The sequence below is a fragment of the Odontesthes bonariensis genome, chromosome 1, assembly GCF_027942865.1.
Source record: "Odontesthes bonariensis isolate fOdoBon6 chromosome 1, fOdoBon6.hap1, whole genome shotgun sequence".
NCBI lineage: Eukaryota > Metazoa > Chordata > Actinopteri > Atheriniformes > Atherinopsidae > Odontesthes > Odontesthes bonariensis.
This window is the reverse complement of record NC_134506.1, coordinates 24,038,480-24,064,806: the sequence shown is the minus strand read 5'-3', so window position 1 is coordinate 24,064,806 and position 26,327 is coordinate 24,038,480. Positions and strand designations below refer to the sequence as shown.

General features: G+C 41.7%; 1 protein-coding gene across 2 annotated transcripts in view; it reads left to right on the top strand.

Moving 5' to 3' along the window:
- cgnl1 (cingulin-like 1) overlaps positions 1-26,071 on the top strand; it is a 28,901-nt gene extending 2,830 nt beyond the window's left edge. The window contains exons 2-19 of one of the 2 annotated variants that reach the window (XM_075461243.1): positions 75-1,741; positions 1,950-2,044; positions 4,120-4,225; positions 4,641-4,742; positions 5,226-5,362; positions 6,462-6,600; positions 7,501-7,713; positions 15,778-15,984; positions 16,099-16,203; positions 16,290-16,442; positions 16,930-17,100; positions 19,431-19,592; positions 19,801-19,890; positions 23,365-23,448; positions 23,657-23,781; positions 24,059-24,167; positions 24,299-24,462; positions 24,588-26,071. In XM_075461243.1, the coding sequence (XP_075317358.1) occupies positions 125-1,741; positions 1,950-2,044; positions 4,120-4,225; positions 4,641-4,742; positions 5,226-5,362; positions 6,462-6,600; positions 7,501-7,713; positions 15,778-15,984; positions 16,099-16,203; positions 16,290-16,442; positions 16,930-17,100; positions 19,431-19,592; positions 19,801-19,890; positions 23,365-23,448; positions 23,657-23,781; positions 24,059-24,167; positions 24,299-24,462; positions 24,588-24,741 (3,933 nt within the window). In that variant the 5' untranslated portion in view covers positions 75-124 and the 3' untranslated portion in view covers positions 24,742-26,071. The remainder of the gene's footprint in view (positions 1-74; positions 1,742-1,949; positions 2,045-4,119; positions 4,226-4,640; positions 4,743-5,225; positions 5,363-6,461; positions 6,601-7,500; positions 7,714-15,777; positions 15,985-16,098; positions 16,204-16,289; positions 16,443-16,929; positions 17,101-19,430; positions 19,593-19,800; positions 19,891-23,364; positions 23,449-23,656; positions 23,782-24,058; positions 24,168-24,298; positions 24,463-24,587) is intronic. The other variant, XM_075461234.1, reaches the window with a different exon arrangement.
- Positions 26,072-26,327: the final 256 nt, after the last annotated feature.

Sequence of the window (26,327 nt, the reverse complement as noted above, 5' to 3'; positions counted from 1 at the left end):
TATGCTGCCGTTATTGAATTATGTGGTGTCTCATCTCTGACTAACCCAGCCGGTCTTAATCTTTGTTTGCATAGGTGGGCCACCTGATCCAGGGAGAGGGATTTATTTTCCTTCCACATTCCTTATGGAGTCCTACAGAGTGACTAGCATTCCTAACAGCGGACCACAGCGGGGCTACACTCAGCCACCCCGCCCTTCCAGGCCCCATAGTAATGGAGCTGGTTCATATGGTCTCAGCATCCGAGTCCAGGGTATAGATGGACACCCCTATGTAGTTCTCAACAACCAGGACAGGGGTCTTCAGTCCTATGTCGACCCTAACGTTAATGGGCACATTGACACAGATGGCTCCTTTATAGAGAACTACCAGGAGTATGATTTCAGGGGAGGCAAAGAGGCTGGATCCATCAGCCCATTTATGGAGTACAGGGCACAGAAGATGATGCATCACACTGGTCCTCAGAATGGGGTTACTGAATCACAAGGGAAGAAACCTTCCACCCTTTTGAACTTTCAGAAGCACCCTGAGATCCTACAACCGTATGATCCAGAGACCAACTCCCTAAATATTGAAGGTTTCCACAGCCTCCCTTTAAGGCCTCTGACTGAGACAGGGAGCCAATACCAGAATCCCGCCTCCAAATCTGCTGCACACGTCCCCTCCCGTGGCAGGTCATCAAGCTTGGACAAGAACAAAGATCCCGCACAGCCAGAGAAAAGGCAAATACCATCCCCGAGCCTGAAGCCAGCTGACCATGAAACGCCTCTTTCTAAGCCCAAGTCACAGCAGCCTCATACCAGGCCACAAGTGGCGCAGCCACAAGTGGCACAGCCACAGTCCAAACCTTATCTTACCAACCTAAATCCCCCTCAGTTTAAGCCAACCTCGAAAACTCATCCAGTGCCCGCAGCCCAGTCGGAGCCTTTCACTGTGTCAAGTCCCTCGACTGAGCAGAGCAAGACATCCCCCAGTTCTATGAGCAGTACCAACTCCAGCCTTGAGCGCACCCATCGTGAGCCTGATGTCCTTCCCTTACGCAGGACTGACTCCAGTGGGCCAGTTCTTCAGTCTTTCCCCCGCTCTCGTCACGCTTCCTCACCTTCTGCAAATAAGGACCTGAAGGATGACCAGATGGAGGCTCTTTATGCAGACACCATAAATCGTCACGAGAATCGTCGCTACATTCCCTTCCTCCCTGGCTCAGGCAGAGATATTGACACGGGCTCCATTCCTGGTGTTGATGAGCTGATTGAGAAATTTGACGGCAAAGATGGCAGTCATCAGCGCAGAGGCAGGGCGGGGCGCAGGAACAGGATTAATCCAGAGGACAGGAAACGCTCACGCAGTGTGGATAGTGCCCTCGGCCTCAGAAATGGCTCTAGCTACTCGGATGAGTTTAGTCGCTTTCAAGGCCCATCGAAGGAGCATGTCCTGCGGCCCTCACAGCTGCGGCTACAGAAAACAACAAGCGGTCAGGAGTCGAGGCCCACGGGTGTAGATGGTAAGGTCGAACCTGAGGTTCCATCTCGCTTCAGCAGCGCACCTGGCTCCCCCCAGAGCACCGTCTCCAAAGATGCTGGCTCTATTCAGGGTTACAAAAAGCCACAGACTCGCTCCTCTTCTTTGCCTTTCAAGAGTAAAGAAAGTGATGAAAAGGTTTGGGCAAAGTCACTTTCAGCATCTCCATCCAAGCCCTCTTCCACCACAGACAAAAAGCCCAGTTCAGGAGCGAATGTTCAGGTAAAAAAAAAAAAGCAACAATCAAACATGTGCTGTAACATTAAGATTGAAACGTGCGTTTGTTTGAACTTTTTTGCATATTTATAGTGTGATGATTGTACAAAGGCTCCTTTCGTCAGTGTTAAAACTAATTAGTAAAAGTACCTTTTTTCTACTCTCGCCTTATTTATTTCATTAAGCCCTCCCTCTTATATCCTCTCATATCCAGGCGACACCTGATCTCCTGAAAGGTCAGCAGGAACTTTCACAACAAACACACGAAGAGACAGCAAAACAAATTTTGTTCAATTACCTTAAAGACGGGTAAGTTGTTTGTTTTTCAGTGTTATTTTATTTGTCTTTATTTCTTTATATTCATCAAGAATGTGATCAGGAAATGTCTTGAGCGATGAGGCATATCGTTCACAGAAGCCCAAATTCAACTTGTTAAAACTCAAGTTGATGCTTCATGCAGGAAAAAGCTCCTCTGTGGAAGTCCATATTTATTTTCTTTTATCTGAGCTGGACTAGAGGAATGTGCTCTTCTTGCCCTCCCATCCAGACTGTGAGTGATCCAGTTGTCTGGAAATTGTTGTCTTCCAGAATCCCACGTTCTCGCTCTGCTTTCTTTGCGAAACAGCGAGAATCGATTGGAAAACATTCCTTTTTTTTTTTCTGTAATCGGACACCCGTGGCCTGTTGAGGAGAGGCACGATGGGTGAATTCACAATTTTAAAGCAGCTCTAGAGGAATGCTCCTGCCTAATGTACATGTTTTTTTTGTTCAGACAAGTTAATTGTTAGAGAGAAAGTTTGAACGAAGTAGTTTGACCTTTTTCGGACGTGCACACGTTGATCTGAAGGGAAGCAAATGTTAAAGCTACATGTCTTAGGAAGCGTCCCGGTCACCTTTCTGTTCAAGTTTCTTCCTCGGTTGGACCACTTAGTTCTTAAGAATGACTTTGATCAAGGCATAAAACTGAGCTGCAGCCAAAGCAAACTTGCCTTCGACATGGTTTTCCTTATCTTTTGTCACAGTTCCTGTGCAAAATAAACAGGAAAAAGAAAAGTTGCCTCATGCTTATGCACCAGGCACCTTCTCTCTCTTTTTGACACACTTAGCAGGCAGCAAAGAGTCAACGGACACAGACGAAATGAAGAGTAACTGTAGTTATTTCTGTGTGTATCAGTTTCTGTATCAGTAGACTTAAACATGTGGAAAAGTGTTATAGTGTGACTGGGAAAATACTGTGTGCTTACAAGAAGACTGATAACTCAACAGTGTTATATTCATGAAAAGGATTTACGGGCCGTCCTCTGCAACAGTATCATTCTCTGTTTAGGATTTTACACTGAGAAGCGTGAAGCGTGCAGGTTTGCTACAGTTCTTGCATGTGTTACTGGCTTCTGGTATTATGGAGAGAGCAGGAAACTGGCTGGGTGTGTCGGGCCACAGGTCAGGAGTCACAGGACAAAGGAAAGGAAACACAGATGGAAGTGCAGGGGCTGAAACTGAGCTACATTCCCAAGACTCAGAAGACAAACATTCACCGACAGGGGTTGTAAAGGTTTAATGAAAATCATCTGTTTGAGGAGAGGTGAGGGGAGGTTGGGGGAGTTTGGCTTTCTGTGTCAGCCTTAAAACTTAAGAGATAAAATATGTCTGCCGTCATGTAAAAGTGGTGCAACTCGGGTTTTGTTGATTCTAACGTGTTCACTTTAGCTGATAGAATAAGTGGTCTTCTGTGAGTGAAGAGAATCCTCCCCTCTTCGGGCTTTTAGACTTTCGATAAACTCAGAAATGGACATCGTTTACACCCAAAGATTGAGCTGCTTTTAATTCAAATGTGTTGTGTGTGTATGTGTGTGTGTGTGTGTATATATATATATATATATATATGTATAGTATTAGATATACTGTTCAATTCTGAGAATTCGTTTGAAATGCGTAGATGTGGCATCTCTCTGACCAATATGGTGATTGTCAACTACAAATCCTTTTTCTTTCAGAAATGAATTAAAACAACCCTGTTTTATCTGAATCAATAAGAAGTTATGATAGCACACATGTGGCTGCTAAGTTTGGTTGTCCTTCATTTACAAGGTGATGAAATGGAAAGGATTTTATGCAGCAAACATATTGCACTGCCCATACGTTTGGTGTTCATTTCGCTCACAGTTCACTGGATGTGTGTGATGAAGCCGTTTGTGCTTTGAGGTGACACATCAAAGAACTATGATCCTTCCTGACTCCTTCTAAGCCAGGATTGAACTTCTCTGTTCCCAGAACAGTCTGGATTAATGCTTGAGCCCCCAAAACACTGAAAAAAAAAAGCCTTTCTAAACCTATAATAACCATAATAATAACATTTAGTGCGTTTTGTTTGTTTGTGTCTACAGAAGCAACGATAATGACGAAATGACTAAGCGGAAGGTCTGCCTCGTCTTTGAGAAGATACAGACATTAAAGTCTCGAGCCACGGCCAGCGCGCAAGGCGACCACAAAGTGAGCTTTTGTCGTATCGTTGTATCCGTGCACATCGTGGTGCAGGGACACATGTGTGTCTTATTCTGTCTGATATGCCAGTTCTAAGTGTAAAGGACATCTTTAGATTTTTGCCCTTCTGCAGTAATTTAGAGAGAGACGTGTTTAAGTTTGGCTTTCCACCGTAAATCCCATCTGGATGATATTTGTGCATTTTTGAGAGATCTGATTAATTAGGAAAATTGTGACCTCAAATTCAAATGGGGAACTTTTACAACTGTGTGAACTCTTAAAACGCGATGACTGCAGCTATTGAAAATTTAACCGTTGTTGAAAAACCGGTTGCTAAGATCAGATACTGTATATTCAGTCCACATATCTTTTTGTTTAAAAAAAAAAAAAAAAAAAAGACTAATTGTCTGTTGTCCTCTTTCAGTCTGTGGACTTTGCTGCACAGACCAAAGCTCTGCAGGAGCAAAATGCTGAGCTGGAGAAAGAGATCCTCCAACTGAAGAAACAGCTGGATGAACAAGCAGCGGTAATGCGTTTTATTGTTCGAGAATATCTTTTAATCAAGAAATGGGTCAAAAAAGAGCTTTAAGGACTTATGAGATATTTTAAGACTAGTGTTTGGAAGTAAAGTTGGCAAAGCTTAATACAAATGTGCGATTTAATAGAACATTAGACCAGACTACCCCCCTGGAAACCCATAATTATGGTATTCCTTAAGACACAATGGTTTGTTTTTCATTAAAAGTTAAACTATGAAAGCGGCAGGAAGTCATTTCCTTCAAGGTGAAATGATTGTAAGCTATGTGCAACTTATATACTGCTTTCACATGTAGAAGTAGTCCTTTCTGGCAGCTAAATCTGTACATGTCTTGGTGGCAGCATTAGTTCTAACAAAAAAAAAAGTTTTGAAGTTTTTATCAAACAATAAGTGCGTTCCGTCGTTTGAACCCAAATGGCAGCTCTGTCAACAATAAAATAAGAAAGAGTGCTTTTTGTGTTTTGCCACCAGAAGAATCAGGCTGACGAAAAGACATCAGCGGGTTTGAGGGAGCTGCAGCAGGAGCTTCAGCGGAGCATGGAGGAGTGCAAGCTTCTGAAGGAAAAACTGGCCAAAACAGAGACTGACCTCCAGACCACAGTGGAAGAGTAAGTGCAGAGTCCCAGTGCTGGACTAGTCCATAATGATTAATCAACTAGTTTAGCTTTTTGTGACTGTTTTATATGTGCCGGTATTTTATTTCTGTTAAACTTTGGCAGAAGTGGGTGGCACAGAAGCAAAACCCCCTGGTCCTCTTACTCTTATCTCCACTTTAAGTAAATTGGTTGCATGCTCCAATAAACATAACTTCAAGTGTGGTGGGAGGCTGATGAGGCATTGGGCTTTTTTTGCAGCTGTTTTATTTTTTTTTTCAAACCGATACGTTGGGGAGCCTGCATGGAGGTAAATGGGAACAGTTAGTGATAACATTAGCCTCCTATCATTGAAATGATGCAGTGTATCATAAGTAGGATTTAAGAACTGGTGTTTCATATGTTTGATTGAGGCTGCTTATGTTGCTGATAGTTGCTAAAGTAATTACTGTGTCAGCCTTTATGTCTCCTGTGTTTGGTAAGCGTTTTCCTTTCACCCTCCATATTAATGTGTTCTTTGTGGAATACGTTCTGAGGGCACCAACTTTACTGCTTCATTTTTGCGTCTTTATACTGTGTATGATCCAAGAGTTCAGACCGATTTCAGTCTGATTTCCACATTCCTTCAGCTGCAGAGTTTTGCAGTTATTTTGTAGCCTACTTGTTTGAATGGAATGAATGGAAATTTGCCTCAAATCAAAGGTTTTTACGACCGGCTACAAAGGTCCTTGTTAAGAACTGAATCGGGCATGTTGCTGGTATTTGTTTGGTATGCATTGAAACTGTTCAGCTACCTCTGGAGTCAGTTCTCTCAGCAGGATTAGATTATGGGCTGGAGCCTACAAGACTATGTAATGATTTGTTTAAAGTTTCCCACATCACTTAACCCGGCCCCCTTGGCATCTTGGTTTTCTCATGTAGATACAAGTTAGACATTGTTGGTTTTCCATCATTATGATATTCAGTTTACCCTCTGTCCTCCGTAGGCCTCTTTTTCAGTCCCAGCACAGGTGCTCCCATTTATATGTGTGAAAGAAGTTGCAGGTGCATATGTGCGAAAATACTGCATGAAGAGGACCTGTACTGTGTTGTGACATGGTATGTGCTTTGTCAGGCTTTTCCAGGTGAAGATGGAGAGGGAGCAGCACCAGACTGAGATCAGAGACCTGCAGGACCAGCTGTCAGAGATGCACGATGAGCTCGACTCGGCCAAGAAGTCAGCTGCCAACGAAGAGAAAGACATCATTATGACAGTAAGCCAAAGTTTTTATTGTTGTAGAAAACTAAATTCTTTAAGCCTGTAGGGCTTGTGGTGGTCGGCAGCCACACACTAAAGTGCCGTGTCAGCCTGCATTTTAAGCTTAATGGCAGGCAGTATAGTCACTGGCCTGTAAGGGATTTTATGAATCCAATATAGTACAGCAGAAATGGTCACATTAATGCTAGAATTTTCCAAAAGATACACATTTTTCTTCATTTTCTTTAGTTCTGCCTTTACAAATGATAGAAAGTGATACAAGTCTGTTTAACAAACGATATGAACAAATTTAAGGGTCTCAGTCAAACTCAAGATAAATTCAAGTGGGATAATAGTTAACTTCTTTTTCTGGAGCATTTTTTTTTTTTACAAATTGCTTGAAATACTCTTCACACCCCCATTGCAACCAATTAATTAAAAGTTTTGACACAAAAATGAAAAGTTTTAGTGGCCTCTAGAACATACAATCTAGGAAAAACACTATCCAATCATACTGATGATCATCATAACGATGATTGGATTCTGATGCCGTCTATCAAACTGCAATCTGCTCCTCCCTCCCCCTCCTTCCCCCTGTGCGCGTACCCTTCTTCGTGAACGAATTACGCGTGCCCAGAAGCTTGGCAGGAAACTAAACTAGAGCCAGCTTGGCTAGCACCTAGCATTATTAAACGTTTAGTTATCATATACTAAATACTAAATACGGCAACGATCGATGCTTGCTATCAGAACAGCGCTCGTGCGCGTTCATGTACTCTAGAGGCGTGGCTTCGGGGGGAAAGTGAAGAAAAGGGTTGGGACTTTTGACCTGTGTATTTTCAAAATGCAGCTTCGCTAGACTCAAAATCCAGGATCTCCTACCCTAATGTTCCCAAACTGTCTCAATTTTCCACAGGATATGATGGAACTGAAGGCAGAGATGCAGGAAGTTCTCCTCACTAAAGAGGACCAGGACGAGGTGCTGAGGAGGCGAGAAAGGGAGCTAACAGCTTTGAAGGGAGCCCTGAAGGAAGAAGTGGCTGCTCATGATCAGGAGGTGGATAAGATGAAGGAGCAGTATGAGAAGGAAATAAGCAGACTGCAGACATTGCTGGAAGAGGCCAAGCAGGTAACCAGTCTGCCTTTTGATTCCCCTCCTTCTCCCTCCCCCCCTCTCCTCCAGTTTGACTCCTTGTATTCCCTCCTCCTCGTTTCCTTTGTGCCCCCCCCCCATTCCAGGAACACACCCTGTCACAGAGAAGTGTGGAGATAAGCACATCATCAGGGGAATTGTAACTGCGTGCCTGTTTTAGGTTGTAAGTTCTGCTTGTCATCAGAGGTCGGCGTCCTGCTTTGGAGTGCCGTTATTTACACCTATTCTGTCGTTTCAAAGGTTTTGAACTAAGTATCAAAGTACTGGGCTCTGGTTCTAAAATGGGCAGGATATGCTGTATCCAGAGTGAGCTTGGTCTTTTAAATATACAGGAAAAAACAAGCAAAGAGGCCTTATTATATTGACGTACTCTGTTTTATATTACCCCCTTTCCTCGGTTTATTTAAGTAAATAACCATTTTTATAAGCATTTGATGCCACAGTCGTAGCCTTGTGTACACACTGAAAGAGAAGCAGGCAGCTGACTTTGATTAAACATTTAGATACCAATTGTGCAAGCATAGTTTTTATAACGTGATCAGCAGATCATTTGTTTGCATATTTGTTTTGCGTTCCTGCAAAGGAATGCAAAAGATAAAGTGCGTAAACATCTCAGTTTGTAATGATGACGTGATTTCACTGCCCAGCCAATGCAGGTTATACACAGTGCTCAGTAAAGAACAGGACGCTTGGATACAGCTGTAAGAGATTCTTTCAAATGAAGTGGAAATTGAGCTTCACGCGCCTCAGCTGTGTCAACAGAGCAAACAAGTTAAACGAAACCAGAACAATTAGCTGGAACTTTTGATCATATTTCAAGGTAAATCTTTTGAGCCGGTTAGATGTGGAGGTGTTTCCTTATCTCAGCTTCTTCCTCTATGAATTCACCGGGTCACCACTGTAGTTTATTAGCAGGTTTTATTATCATCGTTGCAGTGGGAGGCGCATCAGAATTGAATAAACTGGAGTTGATAGAGCTGTTTTGTTATTTAAAAAAAAAAGTGAGGAAGGTAATTAAAGATGGGACGAGCAGCGTTGCTTTGCTGGAGACGGGTTGAAAAACTGAAGACGCATTGTTGTCAGAAGGTTGCCGTGTGACTCACGTGTGTCCTGTTTGTCTCAAAGAGTGGAAGTTGTCCTTGTTCTCAGCTTCCTTGAGGCCTGTTGGGGGTCCACAGCGAGGCTTTGCAGCAGAGGTCTACGAGGACACATGCTTTTGTTGCAACTGCTCCCCTGAGAGAGTTTGTCATCGGGGGGGGGGGGGGGGGGGTTTACCCTCAATGCTTTGTAAACACCTGGCAAGATAAAGTCACTGTTTGTTTTTCATTTAAGGTATAAATGAGTTCTCACTCAGTGGAGCCTTTCGTCTGTCCTTGAGGTCGGGCTTTGTTCTGAGGACTCATTGTACCTCAGAATAGAACGCTGCTGCCTTTCTATTACTACGCAAAAAACATGAACTCATATTAGGCTTATGCTTTAAGTGGGTTTTTCTATCATGTTAAGGTTAACTGTGAAATGGAAATTCTTAGTGAGACTAGATATTTGGCAAAACGAAGACTCTTATCACATTTCTGTTTGTGTCAGACGGGGGAAAAAAAAGAGGCAAAGTGACGCATGCTTGTCTATATTTCAGCCCCATCTCCAACCAAAGTGCTTCCTTCCTCTGTGTGTGACCCCGATGATTTATGTCTTTTTTTATTTTGTGACCAGAGCTGCCAATGGGGGGCACGGATGCTGGAAAGTGGAGCACTACATTGCTGTGTACACTAGTTAATTGCAGTGGCAAGCCATACCTAATCTAATGAGCTGCCGTTCCTGAGTCGTGCCGTGTCCCCTCTTTTTTCCTGTGCCCTAAAAAAGTGGGGGTAATTGTGGACCTCAGTCAATAATGAATGATGAGTTTGTTTCACACAATAATAGCAGCGGGGGTTGGGACACTGAATAAGTGGGTCAGTATGCTGCAGGAAAGGGGGTGCGAGGCTGACCCCCATGAAAAGAGCTTGGGATCTGTTTTGTGTCTTAACTTGAAAGCCGCATTGTGTTTTTGATGAGCTGAAATCTGTGGAGTCTTATCTAGGTTGAAAATCTTGGTCATACTGATTAGACTTTGCTTATTTAAACCACTGAAGTGAATGTTCTGTAACAAAAGACATCTGCTCATTTTGAGGCAGATTTTCTGTTTTTGTGTCCGCGTGTGGAAGTATGTGAAAAATGTGCAAAGATGAGGTGCGGTTAGAGAGGTTTCCTTTTCAGGAATGTCGGGGTCAGAGTGGAGACTGTGCACCCTGTAGACCTCCTTCTTTACTCCGCTCCAGCTCTGTTACAGTGTACCCGCTTCCAGCTGCGGGAGAGGCTCAAATCTTTTCATTTGTTTCCTCTTCGGGGAGCAGTAGTTGGATCCCAAACTCTCCAATGTTCCAGATTCTTAGTGTCTCAGCCCTTCCTAACTGTAAAGACGGAGCCTTGTGCTTATCACAATATTTCCAGCTCTTGTTATGTTTCACTCGCAGACCTAAGCCACAGTGTGTTACACTGCTACATTGTTATCACGCTCTTATCTGTAACCTCAATTCTAAATGCTGTATTTTTTCATTTCCTAGCTCCACAGTTTCCACACACGGCTCCACAGTGATCCCCCGTTCACCTAAATGCAGTTGAGTTTATGGCCTTAGCCAATTCTCGCTTCAGTGGCAGCCTGCTTCTTCACTAATCTCTGCCAGTGTGTGAACTGTCGTCCCACTGTCTGATCATCAAAACTTCGTAGCCCAGCGAAGAGTTCCCCCTCAGGCTTGTTTTGAAAGTAAAGACTCCAGCGTGAGTCTGTGTATTTGATGATAGCACTTTATTTCCGAGCGTAGCTTCTGGACCTGATTTAGCAGGTGACTGGAATGAGGAGGAATAAGATGAAGGACAAGCGATGGAGGAAGGAAATGATGATCTTTTATAGAGACAGCGAAGAATTAGCAGTTTATCCTTGTTGAAATATTACTTCCTTCAAGGCTTCGAATAACTGATAACTTTTGAGTCTGATGGCTTGAAAGGTTCTTAAAAGAAACAGGAACTGAATACCCTGAAGTTTCGTCAGGGGGTGTTCACTTAAGAAATGTTGCTGCGAGTCACGTTTTCGTAGGACAAGGCTGTGGCCTTGATTTTTGTATTTGTGTGGAGGACCTCTAAACTGCCAAAACAAGTTGCAGGTGTGGAGATCGACACACGAGAAAACAACCAAGAAGGTTTTAGATCAAGTAACTGAAATCCAAGAGTTTCCATTCATCAAATGGTGCTCTTAAAGGTAGTCTGCGTGTTTTAGTGTGAACACAACAGTTCATTTTTTTCATCTAGCTGTGAGGAAATTAATCTGAATCTGTTTTGTACATTTTGGTCTCATTTTTGACTCTATGCCAAGTGTCTTGTTCGTGACATGAATTTGATGGTAAACCGGTGTGTGGGCTGCGATCTGTTTGACTTGTTAATCTTCGGATTTGAGCTGTAGTGTGGGATGTGTATTTTGAGTGTTTCTCCTCTGTCACGGGTCTTCACTCACTTCACTACCCTGGCCCTTGGCCCAGAAACTGGAACATGGAGTTTTCTCCGGTCTTTGTGCTTAGGCCGGAGTGCTGGTGCTCGAATGAACTGGCTCTCTGAGGCTTGAGAGTCAGTCTGAGCAGCTCGGAGTTAACATTCTTGAGTATGATAAATGCACATGTCATTTATGTAATTGGTTTTAAGGACTGGTTAATTTTGTGCAGTGCTTTACTTTACAAAGGATGATCCATTTTAACATGTAGGAATGCATGATTTCTGACATGTTTGCTCAATGTTTTAGCAAACCAAAAGGCCATAGATATGCACAGTCATTTGCTTTTTCATCAGTCATTTGAACTTTAGTCCATTGCATTCCATTGTCTGATTTTACTGTCAGAGTAAAATGGACACATAGAAAAAGATTTATAATGCAGCTGTGACTTGAGGTGTTAATAGTTATGATAAGATAAGATATACTTTTATTGTGGGTCAATTAAACTTGATGGAACAGACTCTCAGATGCGAAATATGGTAAAATTCAAGAAATGGTACCAAAAAGAACACGAACATAAGTAAAGATCTGAAGAGTAAACGATTACAAAAGGAAATAAACGGATGACACTATAGATCTCGTTTAACTATTGCGCTAAGGATAGGAAAAAGAAAATAAAGGATGTTTACCAATTGGCTGATATTTGTGGGGGTTATTGCAGAAGGAGTCTTAGGTAGTTGGTCAGTGTCAGGTCTGGGGAAGATTGAGTACAAAAAGGAGATGGCGGAAAACAGTTGTTGGTCTGTGTAATTCCATTACACTCCTGAAAAATGTGCCGTTTGGCTGTGCTCACAGACTTAAAGCACTAAGTACAAGCTGGGATTTGATTACCCCCTTGATCAAAAAGTTGCCAGTGCTTCTCAGCTGTCACATTTTAATTTCTGCTTCAGTCCCGGTTTCCAGTCCATAACAGGACTCCGTTTGTAGTTAATTTCAGCTCCGGATACCTTTCTTCTTTTTGAAGGAAGCTGTTGAAACGGCATATATTTTTTAGCTGGGAAAGGTTTTTGTTTTTTTTTACTTCCCTATCTGTTTTCCTGACTTGAAGTTTAGATTCAGATCACTGAAGGAGAAAAGTTGCAGTTTTCTGCCATGACATTTCATATTTATATTATATACATCAAAATTAAACTTTGTCCAGGCTGGAGGTAGAAATAACATGTTCAAGTCAACTAAAGAATAAGAAGCAAAATGTTTGTTTGATGCCTCCAGTCAACACATCTTTGGAGCACAGAAGTCCATGAATTTAAGGGTCAGGATTCTCACTGAAGTCTGTAGATGCTCATTGTGCTGCTGGGATGGTCCTGAAGTTTGTGGCATTTTCAATCTACTTGCGAGGAAATGATTGTGTTATCGTCGGACGGTGTGGATAAGTTCTGCATTTGGATAAAACCCCTTGACTAGCTAGCTGTTCACAGTGAAATTTAATAACATTTAAAGATGCCACACGGCGCCTTTTCTGAACTATCCACTCTGCATCTCAGACTTGGTTATTTGTTGCTGTTATACTATAAATCTATAGAAGTTACTAAGGAGATAAAAAAAAAAAAATATGGGGGGAACAAGTTAGGTTGACAGGTTGCACGTTTCATGCAGTCTTATTAGAACTCAGTTCTTTTGTTTGCCTTGAACCCAGACTGCAGCACAGCACACGACCTGGGACGTGCACTTCACCTCAGTGTTTCTGCCTCGTTTCAAAGACTACACAAAGTTAGTTAATGTGCAACTGTGAATAAACAGTTTGAGTACACGTGAGGACCCAAGTCAAACTTTGAGTTTAAAGTAGAGAGGGGGAAAATGGATTGTATGATGCAGGCATATATTCTTTTATGACACTGTACTAACACTATTAAGTCAGTTTGTATTGTCAGTTTTTGTGTTCATATTTATAGAGGTGACAAGGCGTTGTGCTGAATAATCTGATTAAACAAATGAAATCAAAGTCTAATAGGCAATAACGTGTTGTTTTGTCACCTCTCCTCTTTCACTAATTGTTTTCCAAACTTCAATAATGTTTTAGAACACGTAAAGAATAATTAACTTCTTATAATATTGAATAAGAAAAAAATAAAACATTAAAGAAATGAACATTTATGTCTTTCTCTAGCATTTCACAAAAAGCTGATCTTTCCACAAACTTTGGGGCACCGGTGGTCTGTGATTAAAGAAACAAATCATTGTCCAGCTGGTAAACCAACTGAAAATAGATGAATGTTGCCAAGAGAAAAGTCAGAACGAAACGTCACCGCATCCCCATCCTGTTTCCCCCCATAGTCAGCAGCATTTTTTTCTCTCTTTCTGGGTTGGGTGGCTTTGTTCATAGTTTTAACATATGCAAGCCAATGTGGGAAGTGGGACAGGCAGAGAAATATTAAGGCTGGACTTGTTGCGTACACTGTGCTGTTATAATGGAGCACAGACGCAATCCTAAAACGCACTTCTATTGCTTTATTATCGTAGCGAAAACTGTGCTAATCCCCACGTTCTGTGCTACCCTTTTTTCTAGTCTCCCCCCCCCCCCCCATTCTCAGCTTATCTTGTTGGCAAAACTAGCTCAGCATCTTCTACAGAGTGTTGAATACTCTCTCACACACACACACACACACACACACACACACACACACACACACACACACACCCTAGAAAGCATTCCATTTCTTCATGATTTCAGAGTAACACAAAGGAACTGTTGGAACACAGTATTATACATGGCATCAACCTATGTGGGCTCAAACAGTAGTTAAATCAATAAGCCAATCAATAAATAGTTAGATATTGGCTCTGTCATATGCCAGTTTAAGAGAGTATGCTGTACCTAGCTTAATCAATAGTCTCCTTTGGGATTATTTACTGTAATGTACTGTTATTTTGTGTGTCTGATATTTGTTGCCTAACACAAATTGTCACATGTTTGAGTGATTTAAGAAAGTGGCACAGTGTTATCTCTTCAGTTGGCCGTATTGAGTTCTCTGAAGCAATGACCCAGTGAGTCGATGATGAGGGCGACTCTGTGGTGACTCTGTGGTGACAGTTGAAACAGGTCTGACTGGCCTGCAGGCACTGAAGTAGGGAGGCACCCATCACGTTCCTCATACAAGAGGTGCCGCTGTTCATTATAAGAATTAGAACAAGACGAGCCGAACTTTCAACGCTTGTTGCAAAAAAAGAAATTGAAGGGTCAGAAGTTGTAGAATTAGGAGTATTGACTTATTTTCCATAACTTGTTTTCCAGATCTAGATAGAATTTAGAAAATTAAACGACTAAAATCTCCTTCTCATTGATTTTTTTTTTTTTTTTTTTTAATTATCTTTACGTGCATGTGTTGGCTTTACCTGCTGAACCAGCATGGAACTAACTTCCTGAAACTAACCAGGAAAATCTCTGTAGTAGGATTTTTGCCGCTAATCAGTAAGTCACTGTTGGTGAGTAACAAACCAGTTTTTGGTGACACTGTTTGTTTTGATACATGTGTCTGTGACACTTTTAAACAGTGTGTCACCAGGTGGATTATAACTTCCTAACCTGTCTCGTGAGAGCAGCAGGGTATGTATGTGCTTTCATGCTTTTGTGCACTCACACACATGCAGTGACGTACTTTGGTATTTGCAGTGTGTGTCATGCTTTAAGATTACTCTGCGGACTCTTTCAACACATTTTTATTCCTGAGATATGTATTTAATTGGAAATAATCAAGCCCTTGTGGGGTGTGAAAGTACAGTACATACAGTATTTTGCAGGTAAGTTCTGTATCTACAGGCATATGACTCAGCCACCACTGAGATAAATGGGGGACCGTCTAACCAGTTACTTAACATTCCACCTTATGTCAAACAAAGTATTGTTTCCAAACAAACCTTTACAAGCCTTACTTACTGAGGATGTAATCAACCGGAAGGAGGTTACAAAGGAGGCTCGTCATTATTGTACAGATCAAGTTCTATTGTCAGTTTTCTTTGCTTCTGCCGAATTGCCTCGAATAGACAGGCATTTGTCTTGTGCAACACTGTATTCTGGCACGAGCTAAAGCATACTTTTCATTTATAAGTTTGGCAACGGGACGAGCCCGCAAGACTTCTATGCTGTTACCCTGGCGCGAATGCAAACTAACACCTTTAAATGATATTTAAATGTTTCAGGATGGGAAGTGGTCATGGTGCCAGCTGAGACCTGTAGATCTGCCCTCCCAGCCACCAGACTTTAAGTGGCCTTCAATCAGCAGACATTAATAAAAGCTCAGATTTGGTTGCCTTCAATTGTGCTTTATTATGAAGTGTGAGAGAATTACATGAAGGCATTGTAACTCTGTCTCCACGGCAACAAAAAGAAACTGAGCGCTGCAAATACCTTTCGTTAGATGAGGCATTTGAGATGTTCCATCATGCATCATTGTTCCACTCTCTGTTGAGTGTCACAGACTCCTGCTTGCTTTGAACTAAAGCCCGTGCCTTGTTCTGATCTGCAGAGCAGCGCAGCAGTGGTCCAAGAGAAAGCTGAAGTGGAGGCAGCCAAGGGTGCAGTGGAGGACCAAGCGGGACGGCTGACCCAAGAAAGCGAGCGACTGCGCAGGCGGGCGCAAGAGCTGGAAAATGAGGTGGCCAAGCTCAACCGAATCATCGACGAGGCCAAGCTGCAGGAGAGCAGGCTGGGGGACAAAGCTGGCCGGCTGGAGGTGAGGGGTCAAGATCAGTAAAGAGGAACTTAGTTTCAGAACTGCCACTAATGTTTTGTTCTTTGCTCTGTTGCTTTATAAAAGTCTTGATATGCTGATATTTCCACTGAACAGAGAGAGAAAAGGCAGTTGGATGAGTCGTTGGCTGAAATTAAGGAGCAAGAAGAAGAGATGTCACGTGCTAACAGGGCGTTGACCCTCCGGCTTGAGGATGTGCAGGTAAGATTACCAGCACTGCTCTACACCACATGTAGACAAATGCACAGCTCTTCACCATTTTCCTTTTCAATTGTTTCCCTCTTTAGAGGAATTTGGCCAAACTGAGCAATGACCACAAAGAGCTGGAGGAGAGGTTACAAGAAGAGAGGACTCAGAAAGAGCAGTTCAAGAACATGAAGAACAGCATAGAGGATGAGAGGAGGCTGCTAGACCGTACAGTGGAGAAACTTCAGAGGGAGGTGAGTCTGCATGAGTCTTCCGTACAATAACATCCATGTAAGTGGTAACCAGAGGGGGAAAAAAAGCTCACATGGTCAATTCAGTTTGGATCTAATTTTAAGTTGGCAAAGTATCCTCAATCATTAATCTTTGAATCAGATCTGACCAATGAATTCTTTAGGGTGAAAAAAGCACTTAAAGGAAGTGATTCTTCAGAAAACAAAGCATTCAAGGTAGCCATTAAAGGCTTTATTTGATATAGCATGTGGATTTAAACCACCTCGTAAAATTGTAATATTAAGGTTTCTGTCTCCATTTACCAGCGACAATTTTTAACATTTTTTCGTAGGTTGTTGCTGGTTTGATATGCCAAATCAATTTTTCATTGATTTCTTATAAAATACTGTAAAATTGAACCTACCACCTTATTATCATCACACTTCTCTGCTTTTTCCGTACATTTCTCATCATCCTTGGCCTCCTCTCACTCTGCCAACGTGTCCACAGATGACTGACATTGTGGAGGCGTCTCAATCGTCCACTCGTGAGCTGCAGGAGCAGATTGATATTTATAAGGAGAAGAACCGGCGAGAGCTGACTGAGCTGCAGCGGCTTCTAAAGGAGCGAGGACAAGAACTGGAGAAATACCAGATGGCCACCCAAACCTTGCAGGACGAGGTAAAGTGGACTATGGCTGCCTAATCTATCATAATGGGCGTTCAGAGATGAGACAGTGACTTGAATGCTGACGCTGCTTTCATGGTGAGATGGTGGTCAGATCAAGGTCATCATTAGTCAAACCAATTAAACCCTCCCACGAAGGACGGCATTGTTCTGAGTTAACCAGTTGAATCCTCCCTTCAGCAGCATCATCTCCTATCAGAGGGTGATGTCATCGTTGAGTTATTTCTTCTCCCTGCTGCCCTTTCAGACACAAAACATAGAATTAAAGTGAAGGCGAACAGCCAAGCCATCCATCTGACTGTTGAATAAATAGATGTTTGGCTTCTAGAGTGAAGAGAAACGTGTAGCTTTTATCTCTATTCCATTAATGTGTGCCTAAAAAAACCCATAGTGCTGAAACTAGATATGTGACCTCTGCATTATTTTCAGTCAGGGAGTTCATTTTTGTCAGGATTTTGGAATGTGGAGAATGTTTTTGTTGAAAATAGGAAGAGATGAAATGAACGTGGTTATTTATGTTGGAGTGAAGGAGGCACGTATAGATTTATTTGCACACCAAACATTTACTGAAGGAGGTCGGCAGCTGAGATAATCTTTATGGTGACCACACAGAAATGCTTTTCCAACTAAGTGTAACCAGAAAGGCTGCAGGGTTGTGTGAGATGTAATGATCCACAGGCATAACAGCAAAGCAGCAATGCACTTAGTGGTGCACTAAAGAATTCTTGCTTTAGCATCCATCTGTGAAAATCTGATGGATCATTGATTCAGAGGCAGCTTTTATATACCAGTACACTTCTTAGAAAAACAGCAATAGTAACACTTTGTACTAGTGAGTTTGAATATGGTTTAAGGTTTGAATTGGCCGTTTTAAAAAGAGGAGAAATAAAAACATCAACAGATATATAATGCTCACTGGTAACCGTTGCCACCACCTAATTTAGATAAGTGTGTCACAGTGTTCCTTTTTTGGTTACTACAGCGGACTTGGGGAAGTGTGATGAACTCGAGCACCGGTAGCTAAAAGCTGTTGAGGCAAATTTGCCAGAGAGACGGAGAGGAAGAAAATGTTGCTAATTTTAAAAGCATAGAAAGCATTTTGTGAGCTAGGAAATGCTTTAAACTTGTTTAAAAGACTTTATGGATACCCTCGGCTTAATTGACAAAGTCGTCCCTCTTTATGATGAAAGCACCAGTAAATAACTTTCTAGCAGAGGTTTCTGCATGCTCTTCACTTATTTTCAGCTTAAAATGTCTTTCTTAAACAGAAGAAAACTCCCTTTTTTGAGTTGAGTGATTCTCTCCAAACTCAAAATGTTGAGTGTCTGCCACTCCCCGGTTAACTGCTCTAGATGTTACTGAAAGAGGTTTTCATCTGTTCATGTCATGTGATGAGTAAAGTTCAAATGTCAGGACAAGGTCAGTGTCCAGGTTCTTCCTTTTGTCTGCGTCCAGTTGGTGTACAGGAAGAGGAGGATGTCAGTGCTTTGGTATCACTGTTGTGAAAGCTGTGCTGGCTGATTCACATCCTCCTCATCCACCACCTCTCCTGGGAAACTGAGGACTGGTCCTGTGAATCTTCTTGTCAAGCTGCTATTAAAAGTCCTGTCAGCCTCCACCCATCTGAACTCGGGGCCCCATCGTCCCTAAAGTTACCACTGGAATCTTATAGCTGTAAATCCCTTTTTCTAAAGACATCTGGAATGAAGGAAGCATTGAGAACGGAGTAGTTAATTTTCAGCCTTGATTCTGTATTGATTAATTACTCCAACAGATTCACATTTATTCACCTTCACTTTTCACTAAGCCACAGCCTAGCTTTTATAAATATGTACAAGAAGAAATGTGAAGGAAACCCGCAACAATGGATAAATATTTGCTTTTGTTGGGAAATGAAGTCAGTCGCTGAATTTCCATTGTCGTGGGATTAAGCAGTGGGGACAGTTGGGCAGCTGCTTGTGGTCCTGCTTCTTGGGGGAAAATACTGGCTGTGCTGTATTTATAAGTCACTCAGGGGAGCCACAGGGCAATTTCCCTAAGCAGCGTTCAAATTGTTTTTCATTAGTACAGCAGTGATACTTGAAAGTCAAGATGACGTATTGAACCAAATCAGTGACATTTAAACGTTAGGGTTCTCGGGTAATCTGCACCTACTACAAAAGTATTCATAGCATGCAGAAAGGTCCATTACTGAGACAATGAACCAAACCAGACCAGTTTCTATGTCCACCGGCCAGAAAGAATATTTTAAAATGGATAAAGGGCAAGTATGGAAGTGGGACAACAAAATATGCAAGTACAATCCAGCAATATTTTTGTTTTAGTTGTCACATCGAGAGGAGGACCTGCGCCAGTGTCAGAGGGAACACGATGAGGCTACTGACAGGGAGAAGACGCTGGAGAAAAAGGTTCATGATCTGGAGATGGAGGCTGAGAAGAACGCCCATGCTAAGGATGAGAAATCTCGACACTACAAAGTCATGGAGGTACATGGGGATTTCAAGTAAAGCCACAATAAAGGCTTTGTTGTCTTAAACCGAATACTGTAAAATTGCTGCCAAAGACCTTCATCATTTAGGATGTTGGAAAACTTCAGTAGAACTCGCCTGTGTGTAACACAGCTAAGTATCTTTAGAGAATAAATGTGGCATCAGTACAGACTCACAGTACAGATTCAACTTCTTCATTCTGCAGGTCAGGATCGCTCAGCTGGAGCTGGACCTGGATGAGGAGCGTCAAAGTGGAGATCAGCTGATGGACAGGATAGACCGAGGAAGAGAGCAGGTAGACGCGTGCGCACACACACACACGCACTCAACACATTCTCATTATCAGTGCTCACCTGTCTCAGTGACCTGTTGTCCGTGTTCGCACAGACGTGTCTCTGTTCCACCTCAGTCTGTAAATGACATCTAGATCTTCTGTTGCTTTGTCTTTCACCTCTAACATCATGACCGCAGCCATTAATCTCTTAACGAATGAAAACTCCAACCCGCAAGAGTTAATGCATGTAACTCTTGCGCAGGTGTGTATGTGTGCACGTGTTCACTCTCAGCAGACGGCGTGCTCTCGTGCGCTACTCACACTTTAAAGTTCTCATTTTTCCTTGGGTTTGGACAAAGTGTACAGGTTTATTGCTTTGTAAGACGATCTTGCATAATCATTCAGGTTGGTGGCTTTCCAGCAGAGTGTCTCTCCAATTTTCATGCATTAGTCACAAAAAGACCCTTCTTAATGCACTGCCAGAGCCAAAATATGCAAGCTGCCAAATGTCTCAAGTTTTCAGGTTGTGGAGTTCGCTTGGAAATGGCACTCAGTAACTTCAGCTTGAGAACAAACAAGTTCGGTTTTATTTGCTTGCAAGGAAATGCTCCAGTTTTCCTTCCCCTGTGATAAAGCCACTGACAGAGGCACAGTGAAGTAAGATTTAGATTAAAAAAAAAATCTTGTGCTTTTAGGACTGGTTGTTCATGGGAAAGATCGTGCTAATCGCAGGGAGGGTGTTGACTCTGGAGTTTTGAAATAACACTTGCTTTATTGCAGCCATTGTGATTTTATGCTGTTTGGGATTTGTGGAGCCCGTGTAGTTTAAGGGGCTATTTTGCCATCTCCTAATAACAGCTGACTATGAGACCCAAAGAAAAACCTGTAAAAGTTCTTCTCAATCTTGAATTAACACAGACTCAAAAGTTTTTACTAGATCTTAGATAAAGTTTGTATGTTTTGAGTCGTAGAGGGAAGTATTGACACATTCTTAAATGGTGTCCGTCTGAAAAAAAAAAAAGAAGAGATTCCTGGCACGGAGAAAAGTGTGGCATTGTGACAAAGTGGCATTGGTTCAGCATGAGGCTGAGGTCGGTTGTCAAGGCAACACCCGAGCTTTGCGCGGCCAGAGTGGAGTAAATTGAGTGCTAGAGTGTTGCGTGTTTGCGACTGTGCATGCGCACACATGCCTTGCGGGTGTGTGCGCTCTTATGTCTGTGGGGAGGAGGAGGAGGAGGAGGAGGGGGGTGTATGGCTATGGGGTGGTGGGGTTGCAGCAGAGGCAGCAGGAAGAACACCTGCGTCTCTCCTGGCACCAGGTGCTCCTCTCCTGTCTAAATGAGAGTAATCTCCCCTCTCCTCTCCTGCCGTCTCTCACAAAGCAGATTAGTTTCGCTGCATGTTCCAGTCTGCTGATTCAGCTCCCTCAAGCACCGCGCTGGCTGCACCAGTTATAGGGGCCATCGTTCATCAGAGCAGCCCACTGTCACCCACTAATTGGCATAAAATATCACCAATTCTCAGCTATTCTCACAAAGAAAGAACCATCAGTGCTGTATCGATTAGTTTTCATTCTTTTGAAGTAGGCTATCGCTGCGCAGTCATGCGCTCTCTGAGCTGATCTAGTTGGAGTTGATGTGTGATGCCACCAGTAATAAAGAAATGTAGTTTTTTTTTGGTTCTTGTTGCATTAGATGGGATGATCTATAGTGTATATATATTATGCAAATAACCCTAACCTTTGCATAGTTAACCAGGGTAGTTTTTCCTGTCAACATCCACATAACTATTTGCACAACAAAAAGTCTTTTTTTTTTTTTTTTTAACACTTCATTCACTTTTTTTTACACTGGATTTTGACTAATTTTAAAGTTTATATCTAATAAGAGTTTAGCTAAACTTTGCTTAAATCCAGTTCAAATTAAGAAGAACTCTGTTGCACAATAGAAATATCTGCTTTAGATAATCAAAGTTTATGGGTGCAAAAGACCTATATAGCTTAGTCAGTATGGTCATTTGTATTTACTTAATATATTGTTTACTAACTTATCTTTGTGCTAACTGGACTTAGTATACAGAAGTGGAGAGCAACCATGTTTGAAATGTTTCTTATTTTAATCTCAAGATCATGAGTTCAGTATTCTGTTGAGATAAATTCACTCACTATCACAAGAACATGAGCTTTGTTATCTTAAGATGAATCACTGGAGGCAGGGCTTTACTCGACTTCTATACTTTTAAGTATGAAAAAGGAAGCAAAATACTTTTAATCAGCTGTGAAGTTGTAATGAAGTGGCTGAACAGGTTCTCATCCACCCTCTGGAGACATCAGGTGGTATGACATCTCAGGGCCATAAGGAGCTTTTTACTGCCATGTTGGACAGTTGGTCCAACGTTTCCTGTTCAGCATCTTTAGAGAAAATAATCAGCATAAACTCACCTGGGCTTAGTTTGTCCTTTAACTCATTGGCTGCCAGCCATTTTCAGTTCAGAGACACCCATGCTGCCAAGTATTTTATAGTATTTTGACTGATTTTCCAAGACCCACAGAAAAGTGTGTCTTATGACTATGTACACACCGAAATGACCAAACGAAAGAGTAGACTCTCTTCTTTCATCAGGAAAAAAAAGTTTGTTTCTAATATTTTCAGTCCGTTAGTAATAGACAGTAGAACATAGGTTGGTTTCACCAAAAACAGCTGTTTGACCCAAAAAACGGAGAAAACACGCTTTTTCTTTTTTTGTGCAAAGTGGCACTGCTGCCACCTTGCGGGTAATTTTGCCAGTACATTCTCTGTTTAGTGTTTACAAGCCTAAGATTTAGTGACAAACTCCGCTAGATTGTCCTTCAGCCCGCTCCGTTAAAAACGCAATTGACGTCTATAGACGTCTTTGGCAGTCAACGTTTTTTTTTAAATTGACGTCTATAGACGTCAAAGGCACCGAAAGAGTTAACTTAAGCACATCTGAAAGAAAAGAAAAGAAAACACAGTTGACCTTTTGAAGTCAAGGTCAAAGTTACAAGCAGATTTAATTTTGAATTAAGATTCAAAACTCTGGTAACAAAGATCGAACACATTGAATCTAGGGTGAATTAAGTTTTCTTTTTTATTCTAACCTAATGTGAAAGAGTGATGCAGCACATTATAAAGTTAAACCAATACTTGATTATCTTTTTGGTGCAACCTTATTCGTCGATCTCTGTCTGAAAGCCCACGCCCACATAATCTTATTAGAAGTTGCTGTTCACTACAACCCGTTTGACAGAACGTTGACATGACGATCGAAACAAAAGGTGGAATGTAGTCGAGTAAGAAAATCCATCCCCAATCAACCAAATTCTTCCTGGATTTACTCCTCTATTGTTTAGTATTTTAACTCACTGTCTGCTGCAGTGGTTTCTGGCGTGGGCGAGACTCAGACAGAGTCTGTGGGTAATTGTTGTCAGACCGTATGGCCACGTAGCGATGACAGTGTCTGGACTCGGCTTGACAGGTGGAGCAGATGAGGAATGAACTCCTGCAGGAGAGGGCTGGCAGACAGGACCTGGAGTGTGACAAGATTTCTCTGGAGAGACAGGTACACACTCACCTGTCTGGACCGCAACAGCTACACACAGTGTTACTCAGTTCAAGTTCTCATTCCATTCATTTTCTTATCATTTTCATTTGATTGTATTCATTCATTCATCAGTTCCATTGTTTGTTGTCTGTGTAGAGATGATATTATGTTATAAGGGGTACATTTGTGAAGCTCCTCACTACCTCCCAATCCATGTTGTCTCTAGAATAAAGATCTGAAATCCAAAGTGGATCATCTAGAAGGCTCTCACAAGTCCAACAAGGAGGGCCTGGTGGCCCAGCTGGAGGCTCGCGTACAGGAGCTTGAGGAGAAGCTGGAGGGGGAGGAGAGGTGAGAAGGCTCCAGCTGGAAGGTTAGATGGAGGGATGCTGAGGTGAAGGTCATCCAAGATGAAGGATTTGACAGAAAAGTAGCAAGTTTCATTGTACTTGGACACAATTTAGAAGACAAAATTGGAAATAAAAGAGCAAACGAGAAGAAGTTTGACTGTAGATGGTAAAACCAAGAAGAGAATCTAAAAAAGCTCTCCATCTTTTAGTTAAGAAATGAACACAAGAAAAAAAGAATGATGAACTGCATTCAATGTATGATGACGCCTGTGTTTCAGGGAGAGGGCTAACCTGCAGATGGCAAACCGCAGACTAGAGAGAAAGGTAAAAGAGATGATTATGCAAGGTGAAGAGGAACATCATACAATGCAAGATCAAAAGGACCAAGTATGTAAAACACTCTCATGCTCAGACTAACAATTTCTCTATTTAGTGTAGATCAATTTAATGTGACAACCATGTAGCAAAAATGCTTGATCTTTGTTCAACCACCTGGACTTGTTTTTATCCTGTCTTAGCTGAATCTGCGTCTAAAAGCCCTGAAGAGGCAGATGGATGAGGCCGAAGAGGAGATAGATCGTCTGGAGCACAGCAAGAAGAAGCTGCAGAGAGACCTGGATGAGCAACAGGAGGGTAATGAGCAGCTCCAGAGCCAGCTCAAAACTCTGCGGAATGAGATCAGGTGAACACATGAACCCGAAACCACCATTCATCAATCATTCGTCAGTATCAAGCAGAGCAATGCTTTGAAATCAAACACAGCCATTCTCATGGTCCTCAATAAAAATCTTAAATCCCTCATTTTAGGCGTAAGAGCTCCTCAGCTCCACTGCTCAACAGTCTGGACGACGATGACGACGACGATGACATCAGCACTGACGGGGAGACATACTTCAGCTCATCTTCGGGATACAAGCGCTCATCGAGTCAAGACAACATTTTGTCGACTTTTACTCTGTAAACATACTCTAATGTTGGAAATGGAGCTTATTTTTTTTAAACATCACTGTTGGACCAAATGCTGGATATATACGTCATGCGCTGTTGTAGATATTACACTGAATTACCGTGTAAATATTGAGACTTTCCAGCCCAGATAATGATTTGTTTTTATAGTCTTTTTACTTAGATTTTTTTTTTTTTATCATTATTATTATTATTATTATTTTTTTTTTTAAACCAGTCGTCACATTCTCCTGGACTTTAATTCTGGGTGCAGTCTTTATGTGAATAAGTTCACTCAGTATTATTTGAGCAGCTCTTTGATTACTGGATGAAACTGGAAAGGTTTTGAAACAGCCTGCCCCAAGAAATGAATTGTATATACTCTTTAATTTGCTAATTCTACATTCCGTCTATAATTCCTTCTCTCCATTATTAGTTATAAGTATATATATATATATTTTTGTTAACTAATGGAGAGCTCGTGCTTGTCAATTATTATTCTAGCAGTAGTGAACTTGAACACAAACTCTTAATTGCACTGTAAAGCAACAAAACCAGCACTGCCTTTATCAGCAATATGAAGTTACTTTCTATGCCTATCGAATATGTTACAACTGCATATAGTAAGTCCGAACATACTTTTTTGTACCATCCAGTTACGTAAAATATATTAACTTTTTTTTTTTTTTTTTTTACGAGTGAATTAAAAAATCTAAACCGAATATACAAAGCGAACTTTGCCAGGAATCTTCTTTAATTTATTCAGTTGAATCTGCAACATCTCGGCTTCGTCAGGTTTTTGTTTAGGGAGCAGTAAATGAGGGACTTTGTACATGTGTTTTTATACACTTTTATATCATTTGATGACCTGTTTTATAGCATAACATCAATTTGTAGGTAATCGGCTCAAGACTTTTGTCACCAGCTAATCAAAGATTTCTTGTGATATAAGTGACATTGCAGTATTGCTTCCGCATCTTCTGGAAAGGTCAACGAGATGTTTATTGGTTACATCACAGAACAAAGCTGTAAATATGAAGACCGTTTCATCTCCGCAGACATTTTTATACCGGAAACGCTTTGATTGACCTTTTATCTCTGGTTACTTCTCTGTCGGCTGGGGGCAGTGTTGATACTCACTGTGCCTTCTTAAAATTTCCTTTACCTGATTGAGGGAATTTCCTCAAACAAGATAAGTTGACAATCAGCGATTTGCACTCTGTGTTGGCTCTGCGCTGAAAAGTCTGATGCCTGTGGAGGGACACAGATTCCTGCCACTACCTCTTTGTACACAACTGTATGTTCATAAATCCTGCTGAAATGAAAATAAAGTTTAATTTCAGTTACTCAAGTTCTTTTTTTCTTTGTTGAATAACCCTTAGAAACTTTTATTTAACATTTAAGAGTGGACTCCTGGACATTTTTGCAACAGAAATACTCCTTCATTGTGAGCTTAAAGTTTTTATATCAGACTGTGTTTTGTGTATCTAGAAGATCACTGAAACTCAAACTTATAACTAAAGTAAAAACAGGCAAAACAAATTTTAAATAGTTTTGACCAGTGGTTGAGGAAGTATTCTAATATTTGAGTAAATGTATGCA